The following is a 20,398-nucleotide window of genomic DNA, read 5'->3' as shown; positions in this document are numbered from 1 at the left end:
CTTGTAGGGGATGAGTGTGATAGTGCATGCTTTAATCCCAGCACTCAAGAAGCAGATGCAGTGCCAGGCCTGCCGGGGTGTGACAAACTGAGAACAACCTGTCTTGAATAGATGATGATGATGATGATGATGGTGGTGGTGGTGGTAAGTAACAGGAGGCTGAAGAAATGGCTCAGTGGTAGAGAGCACTGGCTGCTTTTTCAGAGGACCAAGGTTTGACTCACAACACCCACATGGCAGCTTACAACCACTTGTAACTCCTGTCCCAAGAGATTCAATGCTCTCTTGTAGCCTCCTTGAGTACTGTATGTACATCATGCAGAGACATACATTCAAGCAAAACACCTGTACACATAAAATAAATTAAAAGGGGGGTGGGGAGATGGCTCAGCGGTTAAGAGCACTGACTGCTCTTCCAGAGGTCCTGAGTTCAATACCCAGCAACCACAAGGTGGCTCACAACCATCTGTAATGGGATCCAATGCCCTCTTCTGGTGTGTCTGAAGGCAGTGACAGTGTACTCACCTATATAAAATAAAAATAAATCTTAAAAAAATAATAAACTGAAAAATTTAAAGTAACAAAAAGAATCCTGGAAGGAATGTCAGCCATCATTATCCTGCTTCTGAGAGTTGGAGAGGCTCTGGGTGGACAGCCCTCCTCACCCACTCTCTTGCAGACAAGGAAGAATGAAGTTTTAAGACACTGGACCACACTAGTGTAGCCCAGGCCAACCAGACTCCATCACCCCCAGGGCGCGCTGCATGATGGGAAGTGTGTGAGCGCTCCACACTCTGCCGCTGAGGCGCATTCTGAGACAGGTGAAAGAGGAGAATAATTTACCACCTTCTCCCCTCCAGAGTGATAATTATTCATGACTTGAGAAATAGCATCAGCAGGGGGATCAGGAAGAACCTGCCAGTTCTGCCCCATTTCTGGGCAGCCTGGATGGTGAGGCCGGTGGATGGACTACAGAGGAAGAAATACAGCCCTTTAGGGCTGGAGATGGAGCGCAGTTGGTGGAGAAAAATACAAGATGCCCTGGGTTGCATCATCAATGCTGAATAAACCATGCGGGATGGCTCAGGCCTGTAATCCTAGCCCTTGCGGGGGAGAGGGTTGGAGGCAGGAGGATCAGAAGGATCAGGATCATCATGGCTACGTAGCAAGTCAGAGTCCAACCTGGGTTCCATGAGATTCCACCTCAGCAATGCATTCACTGTAGACTAGCTCTGAGTCTATACTGATACACGGATAGGCCACTATGCGCCAGACATTGGGCAAGACACATGGCACACAAGCTCTCATTGAATCCCTACGAGATTTCTGCAAAGCAGAGACTACGTATGACCCCTGCTTCAGACAGGAAGACTGACCCTGAGCACCACGCAGCTGAAAGAGCACCAGACCTTTGCCCGGTTCAGCTGCCGTCATGACCTAGGACCAACAGCGCACATACGTGCTGTTGGGCTTACCACAAACTACCCAAAGCCTGGTGGCTTAAGCAATGCAAATGTGATCCCTCTCAGTTCTGGAAATCAGGAGGTCAAATGCATGCGTTGGCAGGATCGTGCCCCTGCAAATGGTCTCCCCCCATCCCTTCAGCTTCCTGGACTGTGGCTGAAGGGCTCTTGTCGGTTTTACCCATGGTCAGGAAGCCCTCTCCTGTCATTGAGCTTGCCTCTGACCCTTCATTCTCGAGGTTGCATTAGGATCCTTGCTCTGGAGCACGGAGGAGCAGCCAACAAGGAGGAGACTTCCTATAGGAGGCGCCACCTCCACAGAATCTGCAATTGAGCAAATGGGCCACAGGAGTTGGAAGAGGCAAGGGGCAAGAGCCAGTCACCCCAGGCCTGGAGGCAGGAGGGAACTAAGGTATTTCCGACTGTTAAGGAGAGGCAGGAGGCCATCCTGATGCCAAGGCTTGTAATCTCTGCTCTGGAGAAATGGCAGACAGACTGAGTTCAGAACTGTCCCAGGAGTGTGATAAGGGATCCAGGAGTGTGATAAGGGATAGCTTTGGAATTTGTTTTTTTTTTTTGTTTTTTTTTTTTGTTTTTTTTTTTTAAAGATTTATTTATTTATTATATGTAAGTACACTGTAGCTGTCTTCAGACACTCCAGAAGAGGGCGCCAGATCTCGTTACGGATGGTTGTGAGCCACCATGTGGTTGCTGGGATTTGAACTCTGGACCTTTGGAAGAGCAGTCGGGTGCTCTTACCCACTGAGCCATCTCACCAGCCCTGGAATTTGTTTTCAAACTGCCTTTGGAGAGCTTGGGATGTGGTCTTGGGCTTCGGGCTTGGTTCCCCTGGGATCGATCTGAGGCCTCACGTAGGGCAGTTGAGGTGAGCAAGGAAGGTCTCTTGCTTTCCAGGTTGTGTTGCCAGGGTGGGCTCTGAGAGACAGTTTTGCAGCTCCCACCAGGGGGCAGACCCCAGCTGCTACCTGCCTTCTATTTATCATTCATTCATTCATGTGTTAGTACCTCACAGAGAGGCATCCACCTACCAAGAAAAGAAAAAACAAAACAAAACAAAAACAAAATCAAAATCACTTTTCAGGACTTCAGGACAGTACACCTCCCCTCTCTAGTGGTTGACTCCATGAACACGGTAGACTCTGATCCTTAAAGCCACAAGGCTTTCTTCCCAGGGAGATTGGACCTCTGGAAGAGTAAAGCATCAAATGGGGGGACAGCCTGGCTCACCCCTGGAGTCCTGACTCCAGGGGAGACTAAGCAGTCGCCGCTCAGGACATCCATATTTAAGACTCATCCTGAAGACCAGAATGGAATTGGAGGCTCAGAGAGGGAGGCCCTGTGTGGTCCTTGCGCCAAACTGGGTACAAGTCCCCTGCACTCCCTGTTCACACCACTGAATTGCTCTGGGCTCACACTTGACCAGAGATCAAAAACATGAGGACACTAAGACATAGCATAACCCTTCCCACCATGCACACCCTAGCAAAGTTTCAGAAATGCGTGGGGATTTGGAAGAAGGGCTCAGAACTTAGGTGAGGCACACTGAGGAAGAAGCCTGCGCATATCTGGGGGCTCAGGCAAGGTCTGTGCTTGAGCTGGGCGCAACCACTCCTATGTGGTCTGTTGTGCTGGACAAGGTTGATGGGTAGACGGGAGACTAGGCTTGGCCTCTGCAGGGCCAGAGGAAGCTCAGTTGAACTTCACTAGGAGGAGGCAAGATACAGGTTGAGTCGTCCACACCCAGGATGGAGTCCCGAGCTCTGAGGGGCTGCCAGCAAAATAAGAGAGGACAGGAGCTCCGGGTTCCCAAGCCACCGGTATTCCTGGGCCCTGTTGACAATAAGCCTAATGGAAGATTCTTCCTCCCACCACCACTTCTAGTCCCCTCCACCCGCCACCCTTCCAAGTTCCCTGCTCCTCCACACTGCGCCCATCCCTTTCCTTCCACAAGCGGAACGGCTTCTCAGGGGTCTCCGCTTCCAGGGAAGCGAAAGCAGCAATCGAATGCTAGGCAAGGAACACCTGCAACACCCAGCGCTGACAAAGGACGCGGCCGGTGCACACTGGCTAGCCGCGGGGTGCACGGGCCGCGCTGAGTACCCCCCCACCCCCAACCCCAGCTCAGGTCTAGGAGGGGCGGAGCCTGGGGCGGCTCGGGTCCTTTTGTCTGCAGCCCCGCCCCGCCCCGCCCCCACGCGGGCCCGCGGCGCGCGGCAGACACGAGCGGCTGACACGAGCGGCCGCCGCGGGCGGAGGCTGCGCGCCGCAGACCCGGGCGGTGCGAGCGCGATGGCGAAGTCGGCGGCGCGGGGCTTGGGCTAGCTGCGGGCGGCGCGGATGGCGGGCGGCGCGGGCTGGGCGGGCGCCCCCGCGGCTCTGCTGCGCTCCGTGCGCCGCCTGCGCGAAGTGTTCGAGGTGTGCGGCCGCGACCCCGACGGCTTTCTACGCGTGGAGCGCGTCGCGGCGCTCGGCCTGCGCTTCGGGCAAGGAGAGGAGGTAAGGAGCTCGGGCGCGTCCCCGGGCCGGGGAAACCGCAGGGACCCCGCGCAGTCACATTCCGGGCCTCTCTGTGGGTCACATGGCATGCCCGCGGTGGCCGGCCGGCCCACCTGCCGTTGCCTCTGGTCCGTCTCCAATCCCCCTTGATGTTTGGGGAGGGGAAGAGGTGCCCTTAAAATCCAGTCTCTGTGCACCCCCTCCCACACACAACCAAGTCACAGGGGTTTGTGTGCACGGCGCCAGGCCTACGGGTGACAGGGATAAGCAGGGGTGTTCTGCAGTCTCTGGTCCTTAGCTGTACCTACCCAACCTAGAAAAGAAGGGATGTCTGCTCCGGGCCACCCTGGATTCTGGTCCAGTTCCTGGTGACCTTCCACTCAAGCTTAAATGGGCAGGCCTAGCTGGCTGCAGACTGTGCTGGCTGCAGAGGGCCAAGCAGGACCAAGCCGGGAGTGGTTAGCTGAGCCTCTGGTGTTGGTGTTGGGCCGCATGGGTGGCAGAGAGCAGAATTGTGGGTACTGTCGGCCAATGTGAAATGGCAGGATCTGAACTGTCAGTGTGTAACGAATAACTATGTGTTGGGCTAGTGTCCTCCTGCCATCCTCACAGGGGCTAGTATCCGTGTCTGAGGGAAGGACAGGACACCGTGTTAGACACCGTGTTAATGCAACCCTGCAGTGTTGGGCATCTCTGGATTCAAAAGACCTGGTTGAGCTTTGGGTTTCTAAGGTCATCTGAGACCCTCTGGGCCTTGGTCTCAACTGCTGTACTGGATGGCATTCTGTTTCCAGGATGGCAATTTTGAACGTGACCTAAGACCAGTTGAGCTGGTGTCTTCTTGTCACCTGGCAAGTGGGAGGTGATAACAACCCCTTTCTAGGTGGCTGGAACCTGGAAATCCCCGAGAGCAGGAGGTGGTGGAGGGAGGCAGGTGTCAGGTGTGAGGACTCTGGTCCCCAGTCTCAGACAGCTTACTACTGCAGTTCTCCTTAAAGCCTGTCCTTTATCTCCTCTCTGGTTTGCTCGGGAGCATCTCCTGCTGCTGCTACCTCAGCCTTTCGTCTACAGAGGATGCCAGCGTCCCACTTCTTGGCCAATGCCTTCTATCTGAGCAGGCTGAGAAGCTGAGGAGGCTACAGGCTGCTGGTGTGGAGAATTCTCCTTGCTTTGGGTGGAAATCTGGGATCCAGAATCAGAAAACCTCAGGCATGGGAATGGCCCCCACTGGAGCCTCTGGCAGAGGGCTGGCTGGAGCCGTTTAATGGTATTATTCCTAGGCTGGACAAACAACTCCCATCCTTAGATCCTCTTCCCTCTACACTCCAGACACCAACTAGCTTGTCACTGAGTCATTGTGGTTCTGCACAGGAACCTACCTGGGTTTCCCTTCTGCACTGTAGCCTTTAAACATTTGAAGACATCACTCCTCTACCCTTGTCCCTTGCCACCCTTTCACCCCTGTCTGAAGCTCCAAACCATTTCCAAGCCAGCTACCAGGAGCTAGATTCCTACAGAGGCTGCTGGTGAATTGTCAGACTTTCTTAGCATTAGTGGGCCTGGACCTGATCAATACACACTCATGGGGTGGGGGCTACCTTTTCGGTCGTCCTTACACACTCTCCACTCTTACCAAGTTTCTGGCTACTAAAACCTCTGGAGATGTGTTTGGAAAACTTCTGCCTAGGCAGAGCTCCTCTACCCTGGGGCCTGGTTCTCGTGCTTTCCTAAATCCACGAGTCATAGCAGGAGTTTCTGTGACTACAGCAGGTTGCAAATGTGGACAGTCAAAAATAGATCTGTTATATTTCTGTCCCCCAGGGAGGTGACACTCTGGTCACCTCCATCACAAGCCGCTCCTGTGCTTGTATGTAGCGTTCTCCATGAAATGAGGTCATACTGCATCATGTATTCTAACCTAGTGCACACACACACACACACAGACGCACACAGAAATGATCCTCACATTTGACCTTATGTAAGCTATCATCAAATGTACTGTGCAGACCTGTTCCACGTGTCTCTATTTGGCCCCAAAATGTCCACTTCTGATGTTTTTGTTTTGTTTTAAGCTGTGCTGCGCACCTGTTCCATGTGACCCTGGCACGGCCCCCTCCAGTATCCTGACTTGTTAACGAGGTCAGGCCGATTGTCTCTCGTTTGTTTCTTAAATCTAAGCCAGAGGTGCTTCCCTTATTCCTACTCAGTTTGATCTTGTTTTCCGGTGAGACCCTCCGTTCTGACCCACGTGCTGTCTGCAACAGCTGGTGCTGTTCATGTTGGAAGCCAGGGGCTGAGGGAGGAGGATGCAGGGCAGGACCACGGACAGGGTCTAAGGCTGTTCTGCTCACACATACACTTATAGATGGGGTTCCTTTCACAAGTGCTGTGAGCTCTGAGTGTTTCTGTTGTTTGTTTACACATCTGCGGTGACATTGACTCCCCAGCCCACTGGTGTTCCAGACAATGACCAACCACTCGTTAAACATGAGACTCAACCTCTACATTTTATCAACTGCCCTGGTATACCACGGAGCCTGGGATCAGATGCAGTAGGTCTTAGAGATTGAAATAGCCTTGAGAGTCTAAGGAGTAGATGAATTAGTAATACAAAAATCCCCTATACAGGAGAAACCCAGGGGCTGGGGATGGAGGGAGTGCTAGCCTACTTTCCTAGCACATAGGAACCCTGGATTTGATGCTCAAAACTACATTTTTTTCAAAAAATTAAAACATTTGCCTGGCGATAGTGGTGCATGCCTTTAATCCCAGCACTTGCAGAGACAGGTGGATTTCTGAGTTCGAGGCCAGCCTGGTCTACAAAGTGAGTTCCAGGACAGCCAGGGATATGTAGAGAAACCCTGTCTCAAAAAAAAAAAAAAAAAAAAAAAAAAAAACCAACAACAACAAACCAAAAACAACCTCCCCCACAACCCCCCCCCCAAAAAAAATTTAAGAAATGGATATTGCTATACACCATTGAGCCCGTCAAAATCCTGTCATGGTGTGGGGAGGGACTCACAAGGCCCTAGCCCTCCATGTACATTTATATAGGCAGTTAATAGTAGCCATGGGGGAGGGGCTTATGAGGTCTTGCCCCTCTCTAAGAGCCTAGGCAGTTAATGGTTGCTGGGGGGAGAAGAGTCATCTTCTTTAATGGTGTAGCTGCTGGCAAGGAGGCCATGCTTCTGTAAATAAAATCTCTCACCCATGTTCCTGTAAGCATCCCTAATGGAGTCCGTTCATTGAGTCATTCTGATGAGGAAGGGGGTGGGGGGGAGGACATGAAAGGGGAGAGAGGTGGTTGGCTGAGAAGGCGAGCGTTAGTGGGAGGAGGGCGGGAGAGGTTAGTGGAGGTTGAAAGTGATCAACATACATTCCATAGCGAATCCCATTATTATGCATATTAATACAGGCTAATAAAAACAAACAAACAAACCAGAATTTTAGAGGCAGACACCTGTAGAGGCTCTTGGGAGGTAGAGACAGAAGGATCAGAAGTTCAGGGTTGGAGCCTGGAAGATGGTCCAGCAGAGACAAGCTTGCTACAAAAGCCTGGTCAGTCTCCCTGAGACCTTACTCCTGGAAGCTGTCCTCTGAACTCCACGTGCACACAGTGGCACTTGTGTGTCCCCACATCACAAAGAAAAGAAATTCAATGCCATCTTTAGTTACAAAAGGAGTTTGAGGCCAGCTGGGGATATACAAGACCCAGACTCTAAATAAATAAATAAATAAATAAATAAATAAATAAATAAAGCTAGCTTTGGCAGTACATGTATTAAAATTGTAACTATACAGAGAAGATTAACACGGCCCCTGTGCAAGGATGATAAGCAAATTCATGAAGCGTTCCATATTTAAGATGAATAAATATGTAATTTGTATGAGGTAATTCCACGGAGGAGAAGCCTGTCTCCCCATCCCTTAAGTACGAGTTACTTTAAGACTTCCTCAGAGTCTGGTGGAAGAAGAGGGAAAAGGTAACCCGACAGTGAAGGAAGCTGACAAATGCCACCCCAGAATGCCACCAGGGTCAACGCCAGCCCTCACTGTGACGGGAGAGATGCTTCTCCCCTGCCCACAGCTACAGTGTGGTTATCCCTACGTGGTCGTGAGAGAACGATCAGGCAGCCCTGCGCTGGGACTCGCAGCTGCTCCTCCTTCCTTGGGTCAGAGCTCCAGTGCTGGGGGAAGAGCATGCTGGGCATGCTGTCTGGGAAGGAAATGCAGAGTTAGGGCTGTTCCCCGAGGACCCGGAGCCCCTGGCACTCACGCAGAGACCCTCTCAGCAGAAGCACTGGTATTCCCCAGGCCTTTATATGGGGTGTGGTAGGAGGGGTATAGTTTTGTCTCTGGCTTCTTCCTTCCTACTCCAAGCAGTCCTACCGGGTTGAGTAGACAAGGAAACCCGGAACCTTGAAAGCTGTCTGGGCTTGAGAGCTGAGCAGAGCAGAGCCCAGGCAGGGTGCAGCAAGCAGTGGCCTGAAAACATGCTGCAGGCATCCCCACTCCCAGTCCCAGCGAGTAAGATTGTAACGCCTCATATTTTCATAGAGTGGCCATCTTCCTTTCGGTTTTTGTTGTTGCTATGCTTTGCTTTATTTTTCATATAGTTGCACTTAACCTAGGCTAACCTCCAACTCACTGTGTAGCAAGCACGACCTTGAACTCCTGATTTTCCTGCTTATATACCCTGAATGCTGGGATTCAGACCTGTGGCTGCACCCAACTCTACAGAGTAATTGTGAAGGCTGTCTCCTCCATTACTCTCAGCATTTTTCTAGTGTGAAGCCTCTTTCCCTCTGTCTCTTGTGTCCCTGCTAAGGGCCAGGGCTGGGAAATAGCGGGGCTGTGAGCCTAAGCTCTCCTGAATGAATGGGGCTGGAGCCATGGCTGCAAGAGACTAACAGCCAGACATAGTGGTGCATTCCTTTAATCCCAGTACTTGGCAGGCAGAGGCAGGTGGATCTCTGTGAGTTCAAGACCAACCTGATCTACCTAGAAAAGCCAGGGCTATATGGAGAGACCCTGTTGGGGTGGGGTAGGGAAAGAAACAAAGAGACAGAAACAGAGACAGGGGAGAGAGGGAGGGAGGGAGGGAGGGAGGGAGGGAGGGGAGAAAGGAGAAAGAGAGAAGAAGAAGAAAGAAACAGAGTTAGGGAGGGAGTGGAAAGAGGGAAGGAAAGAAGGAGCAAGAGGGAAGAATGGGAGGGAGGACAATGAGGGAGGGGGAGAGAGGGAAGGAAGGAAGGAGAAGGGGAGGGAGGGGAGAGAGGGAAGGAGGAGTGAGAAGTGTCTGGCTGGCAGCTTACAAGTTGACACCCTTGGGGACTCTGCTAAAATCCATTACTTACAGCCTCTGTGTCCTCAGGGACAAGGTAGCAGAAGAAATCAAATCCCCAAAACCTGTACAGCAGGCCTCCAGGTAGCCATAGCGCATCTTATCGCAGTGAGAAGGTCTCTTCTTCCCTTTGGACTCCTGTCCAAAGTCCAGCCCACATCATAGTGCTCATAGCTTAAGGCACACAACTCAGAGAAGAGTGACAGACAGAGTTCTTTAGAGGCTGTTCCTGTGACCTGTAGTGAGCATTGTCCCCAAGAGGGTCCCAAGCTAAAGTCAGCACCCAGACTAGGCAACAACAAGGCTCCTATACACAAAACCCAAGCCTGAAGGTGGGGTAGGGTGCCGGGGTGGGGGGGAGCTGAGGCTTCTCCATGAGACCTTCCATTCAGTGCCTCTGTCTTTCTAGAATAATCCTACAGGGAATTGGAGACTCGCCACTTCCAAAGCCAGGCCATCCCGTCTAGGCAAAACTCTTGAGTCTCTTTGATGTTGTGACCTGAGGCTGTATTCTAGCACTCCATCCTACTGTCTGCCCATTCACCCATCTGCCCACTCACTGGGGAGTCTGTTCGTCCAGCCACTCTTCCATCACCCACTCACCTGTCACCTCCCGTATCCAGCTTCTACTTTGCAGATCCATCCGTCCACTGAGCCGCCTGTCAGCAATGTTTTCCTCCACTCCTCATTCACTGTATGTTTAGTTGGGTTTCTATCGCTGTGATGAGACACCATGACCGAAGCATCTTGACGAGGAAAGCGGTTAGTCGGCTCACACGTCCACGCTGCTGTTCATCATTGAAGGAAGTCAGGGCAGAAACTCAAGCACGGCAGGAACCTGGAGGCAGGAGCTGAGGCAGAGACCACAAAGGGATACTGCTTACTGGCTTGCTCTCAGTGGCTTACTTAGCCTGCTTTCTCCTAGAACCTAGGACCACCACCCACAGTGTGCTGGGCCCTCTCACATCAATCACTAATTAAAAAAAATGTCCCGCAATTCCCTGCAGGCTTACGTACAGCCTGATTTTATGGAGGCATTTTCTTTCACTTTTTAAAAACTACTTGTTTCAATTTATTTTTTTTTTTTACGTACATTGGTGTTTTACCTGCATGTATGTTCTGTGTGAGAGTGTCAGATCCCCTGAAACTGGAGTTACAGACAATTGTATGCTGTCATGTGGTTGCTAGGAATTGAACCTAGGTCCTCTGGAAGAGCAGCCAATGCTATTAACTGCTGAGCCATCTCCAGCCTGGAGGCTTTTTCTTAATTGAACTTCCCTCCTCTCAGATGACTTTAGCTATGTGAAGTTGACATAAAACTGTCCAGTACACCCACCCTTCTTTAGCCATCTGCCTGTCCATTCATCCACCCACTAATGCAGTCTTTGCTGCTACGGTGCATATGGCCACATACAGAATCAGGAGTGGGACCGCATTGTCACAGGATGCCAAGTGGCTGTGTGTAGTTAAAGTCACAGGAAGGGCTTGGAGAGTGAGGACTGAGGCCAAAACAGGGGCAGATGGTGACCAGAGGAATGAAGCAGGACTGTCTGGTTCTTGTGTTTAGAAGGACAGCACATCCCAGTACGTGCTGTCCCAGCTGGCATGAACTATTTTTATAATTTCTCAGTTCTGCAGGCTGTTGCCTGTAGAAAGGTCTGGGGTCATCTTGAAAGGAGTTGCAGCCTGGCTTCTTCTTAAAGGAGCTTATTAGGAGGGATGGGTCTGCCCGCTTCTCTATAAAAGTAGAGCTCACGTGTGGCTGAAGAGACAGCTTAGTGTGACTGCTCTTGCAGAAGGCTTGGGTTTGGTTCCCAGCACTCACATGTTAGCTCACTGCCAGCTGTAACTCCAACTCCTGGGAATCTGGCATCCTCTTCTGGACTCCAGTTGTGAGCTGCCATGTGGGCACTGGGAACTGACCCAGGTCCTCTGGAAGAGCAATCTATGCTCTTAATTCCAGCCCAGATGATTTTTGGAATTGTTTAATTTTTCAAGACAAGATATAACCCTAGCTGTCCTGCAACTCACTCTATAGACCAGGCTGGTCTCCAACTCAGAGAGATCCACCTGCCTCTGCCTCCTGATTGCTGGGAATAAAGGCGTGCACCACTACTGCCAGACTTAATTTTTTAAAAAGATTTTATATATATATATATATATATATATATATATATACACACACACACACACACACACACACACACAATTGCTCTTTTCAGACACCAGAAGAGGGCATTGGATCCCTCACAGATGGTTGTGAGCCACCATGTGGTTGCTGGGAATTGAACTCAGGACCTCTGGAAGAGCAGTCAGTGCTCTTAACCGCTGAGCCATCTCTCCAGCCCCTGACTTAAAATTTTATAATAATCTTTTCAAAAAGGATTCATAAAGTATCAGTCAAGGCAATTTTTTGGAAGGCTAGCATAGACTTACTGTACCCTTCCCAGGGTGCCCTGGACTATGGAGGTGTCTCTAACGGCCCTCAGTCCCAGATGCCGCTGTCGCTTTCTGCGTGGTACTTTCCACTGCAGGCTCTCTTGTGCAAGGAACAGAGTTCTTCCAGCCTCCACTGCTGGTTTCTTTGAACAGGAAGAATAAGGAACAGACAGAACCATCTGTCACTGGCCTTTGTCTTTCTCCAATTCATCCTCCAGCAAACAGAGGTTCCAAGGGCTGAAGTGACTTGTGCAGGACCCATGAACACAGGTCCTGCTGGTTCCAAAGCTGCCTCCTTGCTGCCTGCAAGATCTGGGGTCTCAGGCTCTCAGAGGCCAGGGATGGGGAAACCACAGCAGAAGGCTTAACCTGGCTTTCTGAGCCTGGAGTGGCCTGGTTGGAAGCAGGACTAAGCGGAATTGGGTTGTGATCTGTGAGCCCTTTTGGAGCCCAGCAGCAACCTAAGTGTTCTGGGAAGACAGCCGGCCTCTGTGGAAGGCCCAGAGGCTGGAGGATTTGATGCTTGGGGTGGAAGAGGCTGCCAGTAACCACACCCTGTTCTGTAAAGTAGGCCAGAGAATGTGTTCTCGGGCTCCTCAGCACCTCTGCTTTCTCATGGCTTGCTCTCTGCTAGCAGCCTGTTCTGTTTATCCCACCTGCATCTCAGCTCTGGCCAAAGGGCCCTGCCTTCACGGGGGGGGGGGGGCACTGGCTGCAGGCATCTCCCCCCCCCCACTACAGGATTCCAAGAAATCACTGCTGAGGCCCCCTTGCTGCAGTGGGGCGCTCACTGCAGTGCCTGCCGGGTCCTACAAGTGACAGTTGTACTCTGTGCACTGGCTGTGTTTGAATGGGTGAGATGTCCTTTTATTTTTTCCATAGGCCTTTTCTAGAGCCTGCCCCATGTCACACTGGTGGCTACAGAGCCACAGAAGAACAGGGCATTCCTCTGCTTAGCTCCCTAATGTGGGCAGGAAGGCTAGGAGAGAAACCTGGGGTGGGGGGTATTTTTACATTGGGCATGTGTGCATGTGTGTGTGTGATTTGTAGTTGGGAACGGGGACGGCGTACAGCATGACGCTTCACTACATACGTGTACTGTGGAATGAGCCAATCAAGCTAATTAGCCTACTTCCTCCATTCTCAGCATTTCGGTTTAGTGAGAATATTGGAACTCACTCCTGACATATGCATAGTTATTTGCTGTAGCCACCTTGCAAAGCAGCAGAGGGTTAGAGCACAGTTCTCTTGTCTAACTGGACCCCTCCCCTCTCACCGTGATCCCTTTTGCTGGTGTAACCTGATGAGCTTGGACCCTGGCAGGATGGAGTCCCTGGGTGCAGCGCTCCCCAGAGGGTGGAAGGGTCCTGTGTCTGGAACCGAAGCCCAAAGGGAGGACTCCTGGGCTGTTCCCACTAGGCTGGGCCTCCTTTGTCCCTGCTCACTGTTCCGTGGACATGACTGCTAGCCAGAGGACTGGACCAAACTGGACTATGGTGTGGGTGTCTCAGAGCCCGGGGCCCCAAATGCATACTGCCAGCTATATTCCTTCTCCTGCTCTCAACGGTCAGGATTTAACCTAGGGCTCCAGCATGCTAGGCACAGTGACACCGAGCTAGGCCCTCAGCCCTACATTTTCATTTGTAACTACTGCCGTGGCTGTTGTTACTATATGTGTCTGTGTGTGCATGCCTGTATGTGTGCATGCATGCATTGCTGAGAACTTGGTCTAATATTGAGCTGTCCCCACCCCATCTACTAGGTTCGCCACCCCCCCATAAGTTCATGGATTCCTCCCTTTCCCATAGGCTATAGTCCAGGTCACTATCCTTTTTGATGCTTAAAGGTTTCTTTTGCTTTGATTTAGTATAGAATTGAAACATTTTGACATTTGATATAAAATTTTATTTATTTATGGTGCTAAGGATGGAACCCACAGATCCATATCCTGGTCCATCACTGCCTTGCTTTTTGTTATTGTTTTGTTTGAGACAGGGTCTCATGTGACCCCAGGCTGGCCTCAAACTGCAGCCAAGGATGACTCTGCTTCCAGTGCTCCTTTCTATACTGCCCAGGTGTGGGTATCACTGAGATGTGCCACGGGCTCTGCTTAGGTGCTGGGAGCTGAACCAAGGCTTTTACATGCTAGGTAACACTCTACCAACTGAGCCACAGAGTCAGCCCCTGTCAAAGAACTCCCTGAGGCTGGGGTTGTATCTCAGTAGTAGTGTGTTTGCCTAGCCTGTGTGACACTGGGGGTGTGATCCCCAGCACCACAAGGATGGATGGATGGATTGGTGGGTGGATGGATGGGGGGATGGGTGGGATGGGTGGATGGTGGATATGATGGATGGATGGATGGATGGAATGGATGGGTGGATAGATGAATGGATGGGTAGATGGATGGATGGGTAGATGGATGGGATGGATAGGATCGATGGGATGGGTGGATGGTGGATATGGGATGGTGGATATGATGGATGGATGGAATGGATGGGTAGATGGATGGATGGATGGGTGGGTGGGTGAGTGGGTGGATGGATGGGTAGATAGATCTCTGACATTCTCTAACACTTACAGAATTTATATCTATTTATAGATAAAGTCGAGCTGTGTCATCCAGGCTGACCATGAACTCATAATTCTCCTGCCTTAGCCTCCTAAATGCTGAGGTTATAGGTGTACACCACACTCCTGGTTTCATAAATAGATTTCAAAGTAAATAGCACTGTTTCAAGGGCTTTAATAAATATTGTATTCAACCCACTAACGTAGACAGCCCTTACTGTATATCCAGTCTTCCTCATGAGAACAAAGTACTAAAATGTAGTATCTTATGGGGCTGGAGAGATGGCTCAGCAGTTAAGAGTTCTTCCAGGGGACCTGGGTTCAACAACCAGCAATCACATGACAGCTTACAACTGTCTATAACTCCAGTTCCAGGGATCTGACACCTTCATACAGATATACATGCAGGCAAAACACCAATGCAGATGAAATAAAAATAAGTAAGTAATTTAAAAATTAGGATCTTAAAACTATGCTAAATTAATGTTAAGTGTTGAATGTGCTCTGTTACCACTAAGAATAAAGTACATTTTTCACTCTTTACTTATTTTTAAATTTATATTTTTCTTTTTAAGTGTATGGGTATTTTACCACGTACTGATAGAGTTCAGAAGAGGGCACCCAATCCCGTGAGAGTTACAGACAGCTGTGAACCACCATGTGGGTGCTGGGAATTGAACTCACCACCTCTGGAAGATCTTACTACATAGCCGTCCTGGCTTCAAACTCACAGAGATCAGCCTAACTATCAAATTAATGCTAGGATTAAAGGCATGTGTCATCACATCTGGCCCCATTATTATTATTTTTTAAACTTTTTGAAAAAGATTTATTTATGGCCGGGCAGTGGTGGCACACGCCTTTAATCCCAGCTCTTGGGAGGCAGAGGCAGGTGGATTTCTGAGTTTGAGGCCAGCCTGGTCTACAGAGTTCCAGGACAGCCAGGGCTACACAGAGAAACCCTGTCTGGGAAAAACAAACCAACAAACAAACAAACAAACAAACAAACAAAAGATTTATTTATTTATTTCATGTATGATGAGTACACTGTTGCTGTCTTCAGACACACCAGAAGAGGGCATCAGATCCCATTACAGATGGTTGTGAGACACCATGTGGTTGCTAGGAATTGAACTCAGGACCTCTGGAAGAGCAGTCAGTGCTCTTAACCACTGAGCCATCTCTCCAGCCCGCATTACTTTTTTAAGCTACATGTTAGCAGCATATAGGAATACAATTTATTTTTGTCAATGTATCTTTTATTTCACCACTAGCGTGAATTCACTTATTCTAGTAATTTTCTAGCTGATTTCCATGGATTTTTCTAGGTAAGCTTGTCCTCTTCAAAGGTAATTATTGCTTTTCTGTCTGAGGTGTGAGATAGAATGAGCATGGGAGATGTGTCCTTGTGGGAAAAGGAGAGGGGCATGTTGGGACATTGGCCACATGGCCTCATGCAGAATCAGGCGAGCAGGCCAGGTTAGGGCAGATAGCTGGGCACTGCTGCCTGAATGGCAGGCTGCGTTGGGCAGGAGGTGATGGATCCTGGAGTCTGAACATGGGCTGCTGCGGGTTAGGGGCTGATGTAGAAGGAAGAGGCCGGGCAATAAGCAGTCAGGACTCTTGGTTGCGGATCTAGTGAGACTCCAGCCCACAAACAAGACAACCTGGACAGAAGTGCAAAGAATGGGCCAGTGGATGCTGGCCTTTGCTGGCAAGGCATTATTAGCCTTGGGTTCAGAGTTGGCCTTGGGCATCCAGAACAGCTGTGCAGCCCAGCTCTGAGCTCTGCAGTGGTCTAGACTGCTGGTAGAGCCAGTAGGTGTAAGGTTCAGTGGGGCTGCCAGAATCGGGACTTTTCTTATCACATGTAAAGGGGTGGGCCTGAGAGATGGCTCAGCAGGTAGGGACACTTGTGTGGCACAGGTCTTACAACCCAAGTTTGATCCTTGGATTGTTCAAGGTGGCAGGAGAGAGTTGTCCTCTGACCTACACACACATAGTCAAGTGTGTGTGTGTGCACACACACACATAGTTAATTTTTAATGCATTGACTGTAGCATACCACCATTACATTATATTACATCACATTAGCAGCTGGCTTCTCAGCCCTGGTCTTCTTTGGTTTTATTGTAGAGCAGGAAGCTCATTGCTCTTCCAGAGGTCCTGAGTTCAATTCCCAGCAACCACATGGTGGCTCACAACCATCCATAATGGGATCTGATGCCCTCTTCTGGTGTGTCTGATAACAGCTACAGTGTACTCATATAAATAAATAAACCTTTAAAAAAAAAAGTTCGCTGAACATACTCCTGCCTACGGCTCTCACAGAAGTAGTCCAGGTTTGCCCGCCAGGTGGCATTGGGCAGAACCTACTTTCTGGCCTTGTCTGTGAGGTGGGGTGCCCTGTGGGGGATGGGGGGGCATTACTGTGCCTGTGACTGGAAGAGTGAGGGCAAGTGCTTGGCACAGGACAAAGTGGTGTGTCCGAAGCTCCTTGTTCTGGGAACTGTCACTGTGGACACTGTGACCTTAGGCACACTCAGAAGAGATGGTACCCTGGGATGAGGTGGTTAGGACTCTGGCCCCTGGGGACGGGACACTGTGGCCTTGTTTCCACTGTTGCTGTGCCGGCCGTATGACCCAGGTTGATGGTGGGGGTGATGTTGGTGGTGGTGATGGTGATGGTGATGGTGGTGATACCACTGCTCAGCACAGCAGATTTAGAGCAGCTCAAAGCACTGGTATAGTGCAGAAGAGACTGAGCTCTGGTGAGTTCTGACTTCCTCACTTCCTAACAAGCTGGGGGGGGGGGGGGGTAACCATTTCTCCTCAGTTTTCTCCTCAGTAAAAAATAGGCCTAACAATAGCAGCTACTCCATAGGCTTGTGGAGTATATCTGGAATGATTCAGGTAATGCTCTTAGGAGTACCGGGCTCAGAGCAGCTGCTCCTGTTGTCGGTTGTTATTGTGCCATTATTATCATTACTGTGACTCTGGGGACCTCACTTTAGGGAGCTTGCTGTGGTGGGCGGGGCTGGTAGTAGGTGAGCTATCACATCTCCAGAGGATGGAGTCTGCCCTGGGGTAGAGGTGCGGGTGATGACACAGCCCCTCTGCTTTTCTGTTGGATTCTGGGACCGTTCCCCTTCCCTGCCCCTAACGGCCCTGGAGTTGGCTCAGAGAACTTGAGTGTGTTCACAGACAGGGCCCTCAGCAAAGGCCATCCCTGCCACTCCCTGCCTGGCAGAGTCTAGCGCCGCTCAGCCTGGTTCCTCCCCAGGGATAGGATTCCGTAGGATATCCTGGGGAACTGAACACGCAGATGCCAGAGGTTCCCTGCTGGCTGCCAGGCTGAGAAGATCTGCGTTGGGATTTAGAACTGGCCTGTGCCCTCAGCCCAGAGGGCCCAGGTCTGAACACTTGCCTCTCTCCTGACCTGGAAGACCTAAGGCTTGTCTCATGGCTTGTCACCTCCACACCAGGCAGTCTGCAGCTCCGTCTTCTCTGGTACCTGGAACCTTCTTGCTTTTACCCTTCCCGCTCTGCCGCAGCCTCCAGTCCGCATGCCCACTTTGGGAAAGGAGATCTGAATTATGAATCAAGGCCTGAATCATGTATGAGGACTCTTGCCCCATTTGGTGTTGCAGTACCTGCTGGGGAAGGGTTTGCATCTGCAGAGAGCCCTTGGTTGAACAGACCTGAACTTTTTCTAGTCCCTAAGGAACTTCCCCAGTCGGCTTCAGTGCCTCTGGCTATGGAGAAAAAAAGGCAGTTACAAAGAGGCAGCCCTGGGCCTGACCCTGGTCCCCTGCTCTGACCAGGGCTGTAAGAGAGCTGCAGCCATATTGGGGAGTCCAAAGCTGCCAGCTTCTTCACTTAGGAAGTTGCTTGAACACAGAGCTCACCTAGAATCTGCCCTTCTGAGGCGTGTGTCAGGTATAGACTGGGAGGAGGCGGCCTTAAGAGTCTCTGGCAGCAGGGGATGGGCAGGTGGATTGCATGTCCTCACTAAGGACCTGAAACCCCTCTCACCCAACATGGCCGACTTAGTGTCGTGTGCAAAGCAGGACAGCAGTAAAGGGCAGCGCCCAGGACGTGAGGAATCCTGGTCCTTTGGAGGTCAGAGGAAGCTTCATGAGCAGGGACAGGGGGTGGGGGAGCCAGTGGAAGCTGACAGGCCTGTGTGTCTCAGACTGACTGATCCGAGAGGGCTGTGTGTGTGTGTGTGTGTGTGTACATATGTGTGTATGTATATGTGTATGTACATGTGTGTGTTTGTGTCTGTACTTTTGTATAGATGTGCGTGTGTACACACACACACACATACACACACACACATCCCCATGTTAAAGCCGACTGTCACATATTCCGGATCCTTTCTCTGTCGCTCCTCACTTCTCTTTCTTTCTCTAAGCTGATTAACTAGAACATTGCTGTCACAGAGAAGAGCAGTAAAGGACCTGAGGACACATTTCAGTTTACAACTGAGGACGCTAGGCAGACTGAACCTGCCGCACTTGCTGCAGCTCTTGTTACTCCTGGCAGTGTACGATTAGGACTTCTGTAAGAAGTGGAAGAGAGGGTTGGAGAGATGGCTCAGTGGTTAAGAGCACTGACTGCTCTTCCAGAGGTCCTGAGTTCAAATCCTACAACCACATGGTGGCTCACAACCATCTGTTGGGGATCCGATGCCCTCTTCTGGTGTGTCTGAAGACAGCTACAGTGTACTCATATACATAAAATAAATAAAAAATTCTGAAAAAAAAAAGTAGAAGAGAATTAAAAATTCCTGAAGAACATTTATACACACATCCAGACTGAAAATCTGCAACATCTTAAGTCTCTTGATTCTTTTTTCAAAAAAAAAAAATGTTGAGACAGGGTTTTTCTGTGTAGCCCTGGCTGTCCAACGTACCCCCTCAGTAGACCAAGGTGGCCTCAAACTCTTAGAGATCCACCTGACTCTGTCTCCCTCCCAAGTGCTGGGATTAAAAGAGTATGCCACCACTGCCCAGTTTGAACACTGTGTTTATTCTTTGTGAAGTTCATGTGATGTATTCTGATTATATTTACCTCCCCTCCCCTGACTCCTCCCAGATCCACTCAACTATGTGCCCTCTTTTTAAATTTTAAAAGTCTAATTTGTGCTACCCAAATACCCTTAGGTGGGGCCACCTCCTGCAGTGTTATCCCCCTCACCAGGGGTCACATGCTTAAAGCCGACTCCCCATCTCCTGGCTGCCGCCAATTGCAAGGCTTGTCTACGTCTCGGAGCATGAGCAAGTCTCTTGCATGCGGTCACAACCACGTGAGTTCATACATGCACCGGCTCTGTTGTGTGCAGAAGATGCTCTCTCTCTATGGTCACCCAGCGCCTCTGGCTCTTACAAGCCTCTACTCCCTCTTCTGAAATAATGTGTGAGCCTTGGGAGGACGGGTTGTGATACAGATGATCCAGTTAGGGCTCAGCACTCCACATTCTTCTATTCTCTACTCCTTAGCCAGTCCTGGGTCTCTGTGTTAATTGCCATTCGCTGCAAAAGATGAGGGCCAAGAGATTCACTAATCTAAGGGTACAGCCGTAAGTCCTTAGCAGTGGGTTTAGTACTTATTACACCTGACGCTCATTGTTGAGGCTAGGCTGGCTGGCACTGGATTACAGGCACACACTGCCACATCTGGCTGAGAGAAGGCTTTTCGTTGTGGTCATGCTGGGGTTGGAACGGCGCTTGTGCATGTTAAATGTATGCTCTACCACTAAGCTATGGCTCCAGCCTCTTGAGAACCACTTTTCCTGTGATAGACCTTGAGACTCCTAGAGACTGTGGCAAGGGGCTCAACCTTTCTGGGCACGGCTTGCTTCATGGACAGAACTAGGCTGGTAGCCCTCATTGTTTCACGGGCAGGCATGATGGATGGATGGATGGATGGATGGATGGATGGATGGATGGGCCAGCTTAATCTTTGCTTTCTTCATTGGTTTGAGATATCTTCTTGGTAACCTCAGCAGGGCCTAATTACTGAATCCATTACAGGACAGATAGGTTTCTGGAAATCGGCCCTG

General features: G+C 50.4%; 1 protein-coding gene and 1 non-coding gene across 4 annotated transcripts in view; both read left to right on the top strand.

Moving 5' to 3' along the window:
- The first annotated feature begins 3,806 nt into the window (after positions 1-3,806).
- Rab11fip4 (RAB11 family interacting protein 4) overlaps positions 3,807-20,398 on the top strand; it is a 106,382-nt gene continuing 89,790 nt past the window's right edge. For 2 of the 3 annotated variants that reach the window (XM_021176630.3, XM_021176628.3), the window contains exon 1: positions 3,807-3,980. In XM_021176630.3, coding sequence (XP_021032289.2) covers positions 3,822-3,980 — 159 coding nt within the window. In that variant the 5' untranslated portion in view covers positions 3,807-3,821. Of the gene's footprint in view, positions 3,981-19,625; positions 19,643-20,398 lie in introns of those variants that run through there. The other variant, XM_029483748.2, reaches the window with a different exon arrangement.
- LOC115032602 (U6 spliceosomal RNA) lies at positions 7,738-7,844 on the top strand. The gene has a single exon (XR_003838245.2). It is a non-coding gene; the product is annotated as a U6 spliceosomal RNA (small nuclear RNA).

This window comes from Mus caroli, unplaced genomic scaffold, assembly GCF_978045245.1.
Source record: "Mus caroli unplaced genomic scaffold, Mus_caroli_1 scaffold_13, whole genome shotgun sequence".
Taxonomy (NCBI): Eukaryota; Metazoa; Chordata; class Mammalia; order Rodentia; family Muridae; genus Mus; species Mus caroli.
This window is presented reverse-complemented; position numbering and strand designations above follow the sequence as displayed.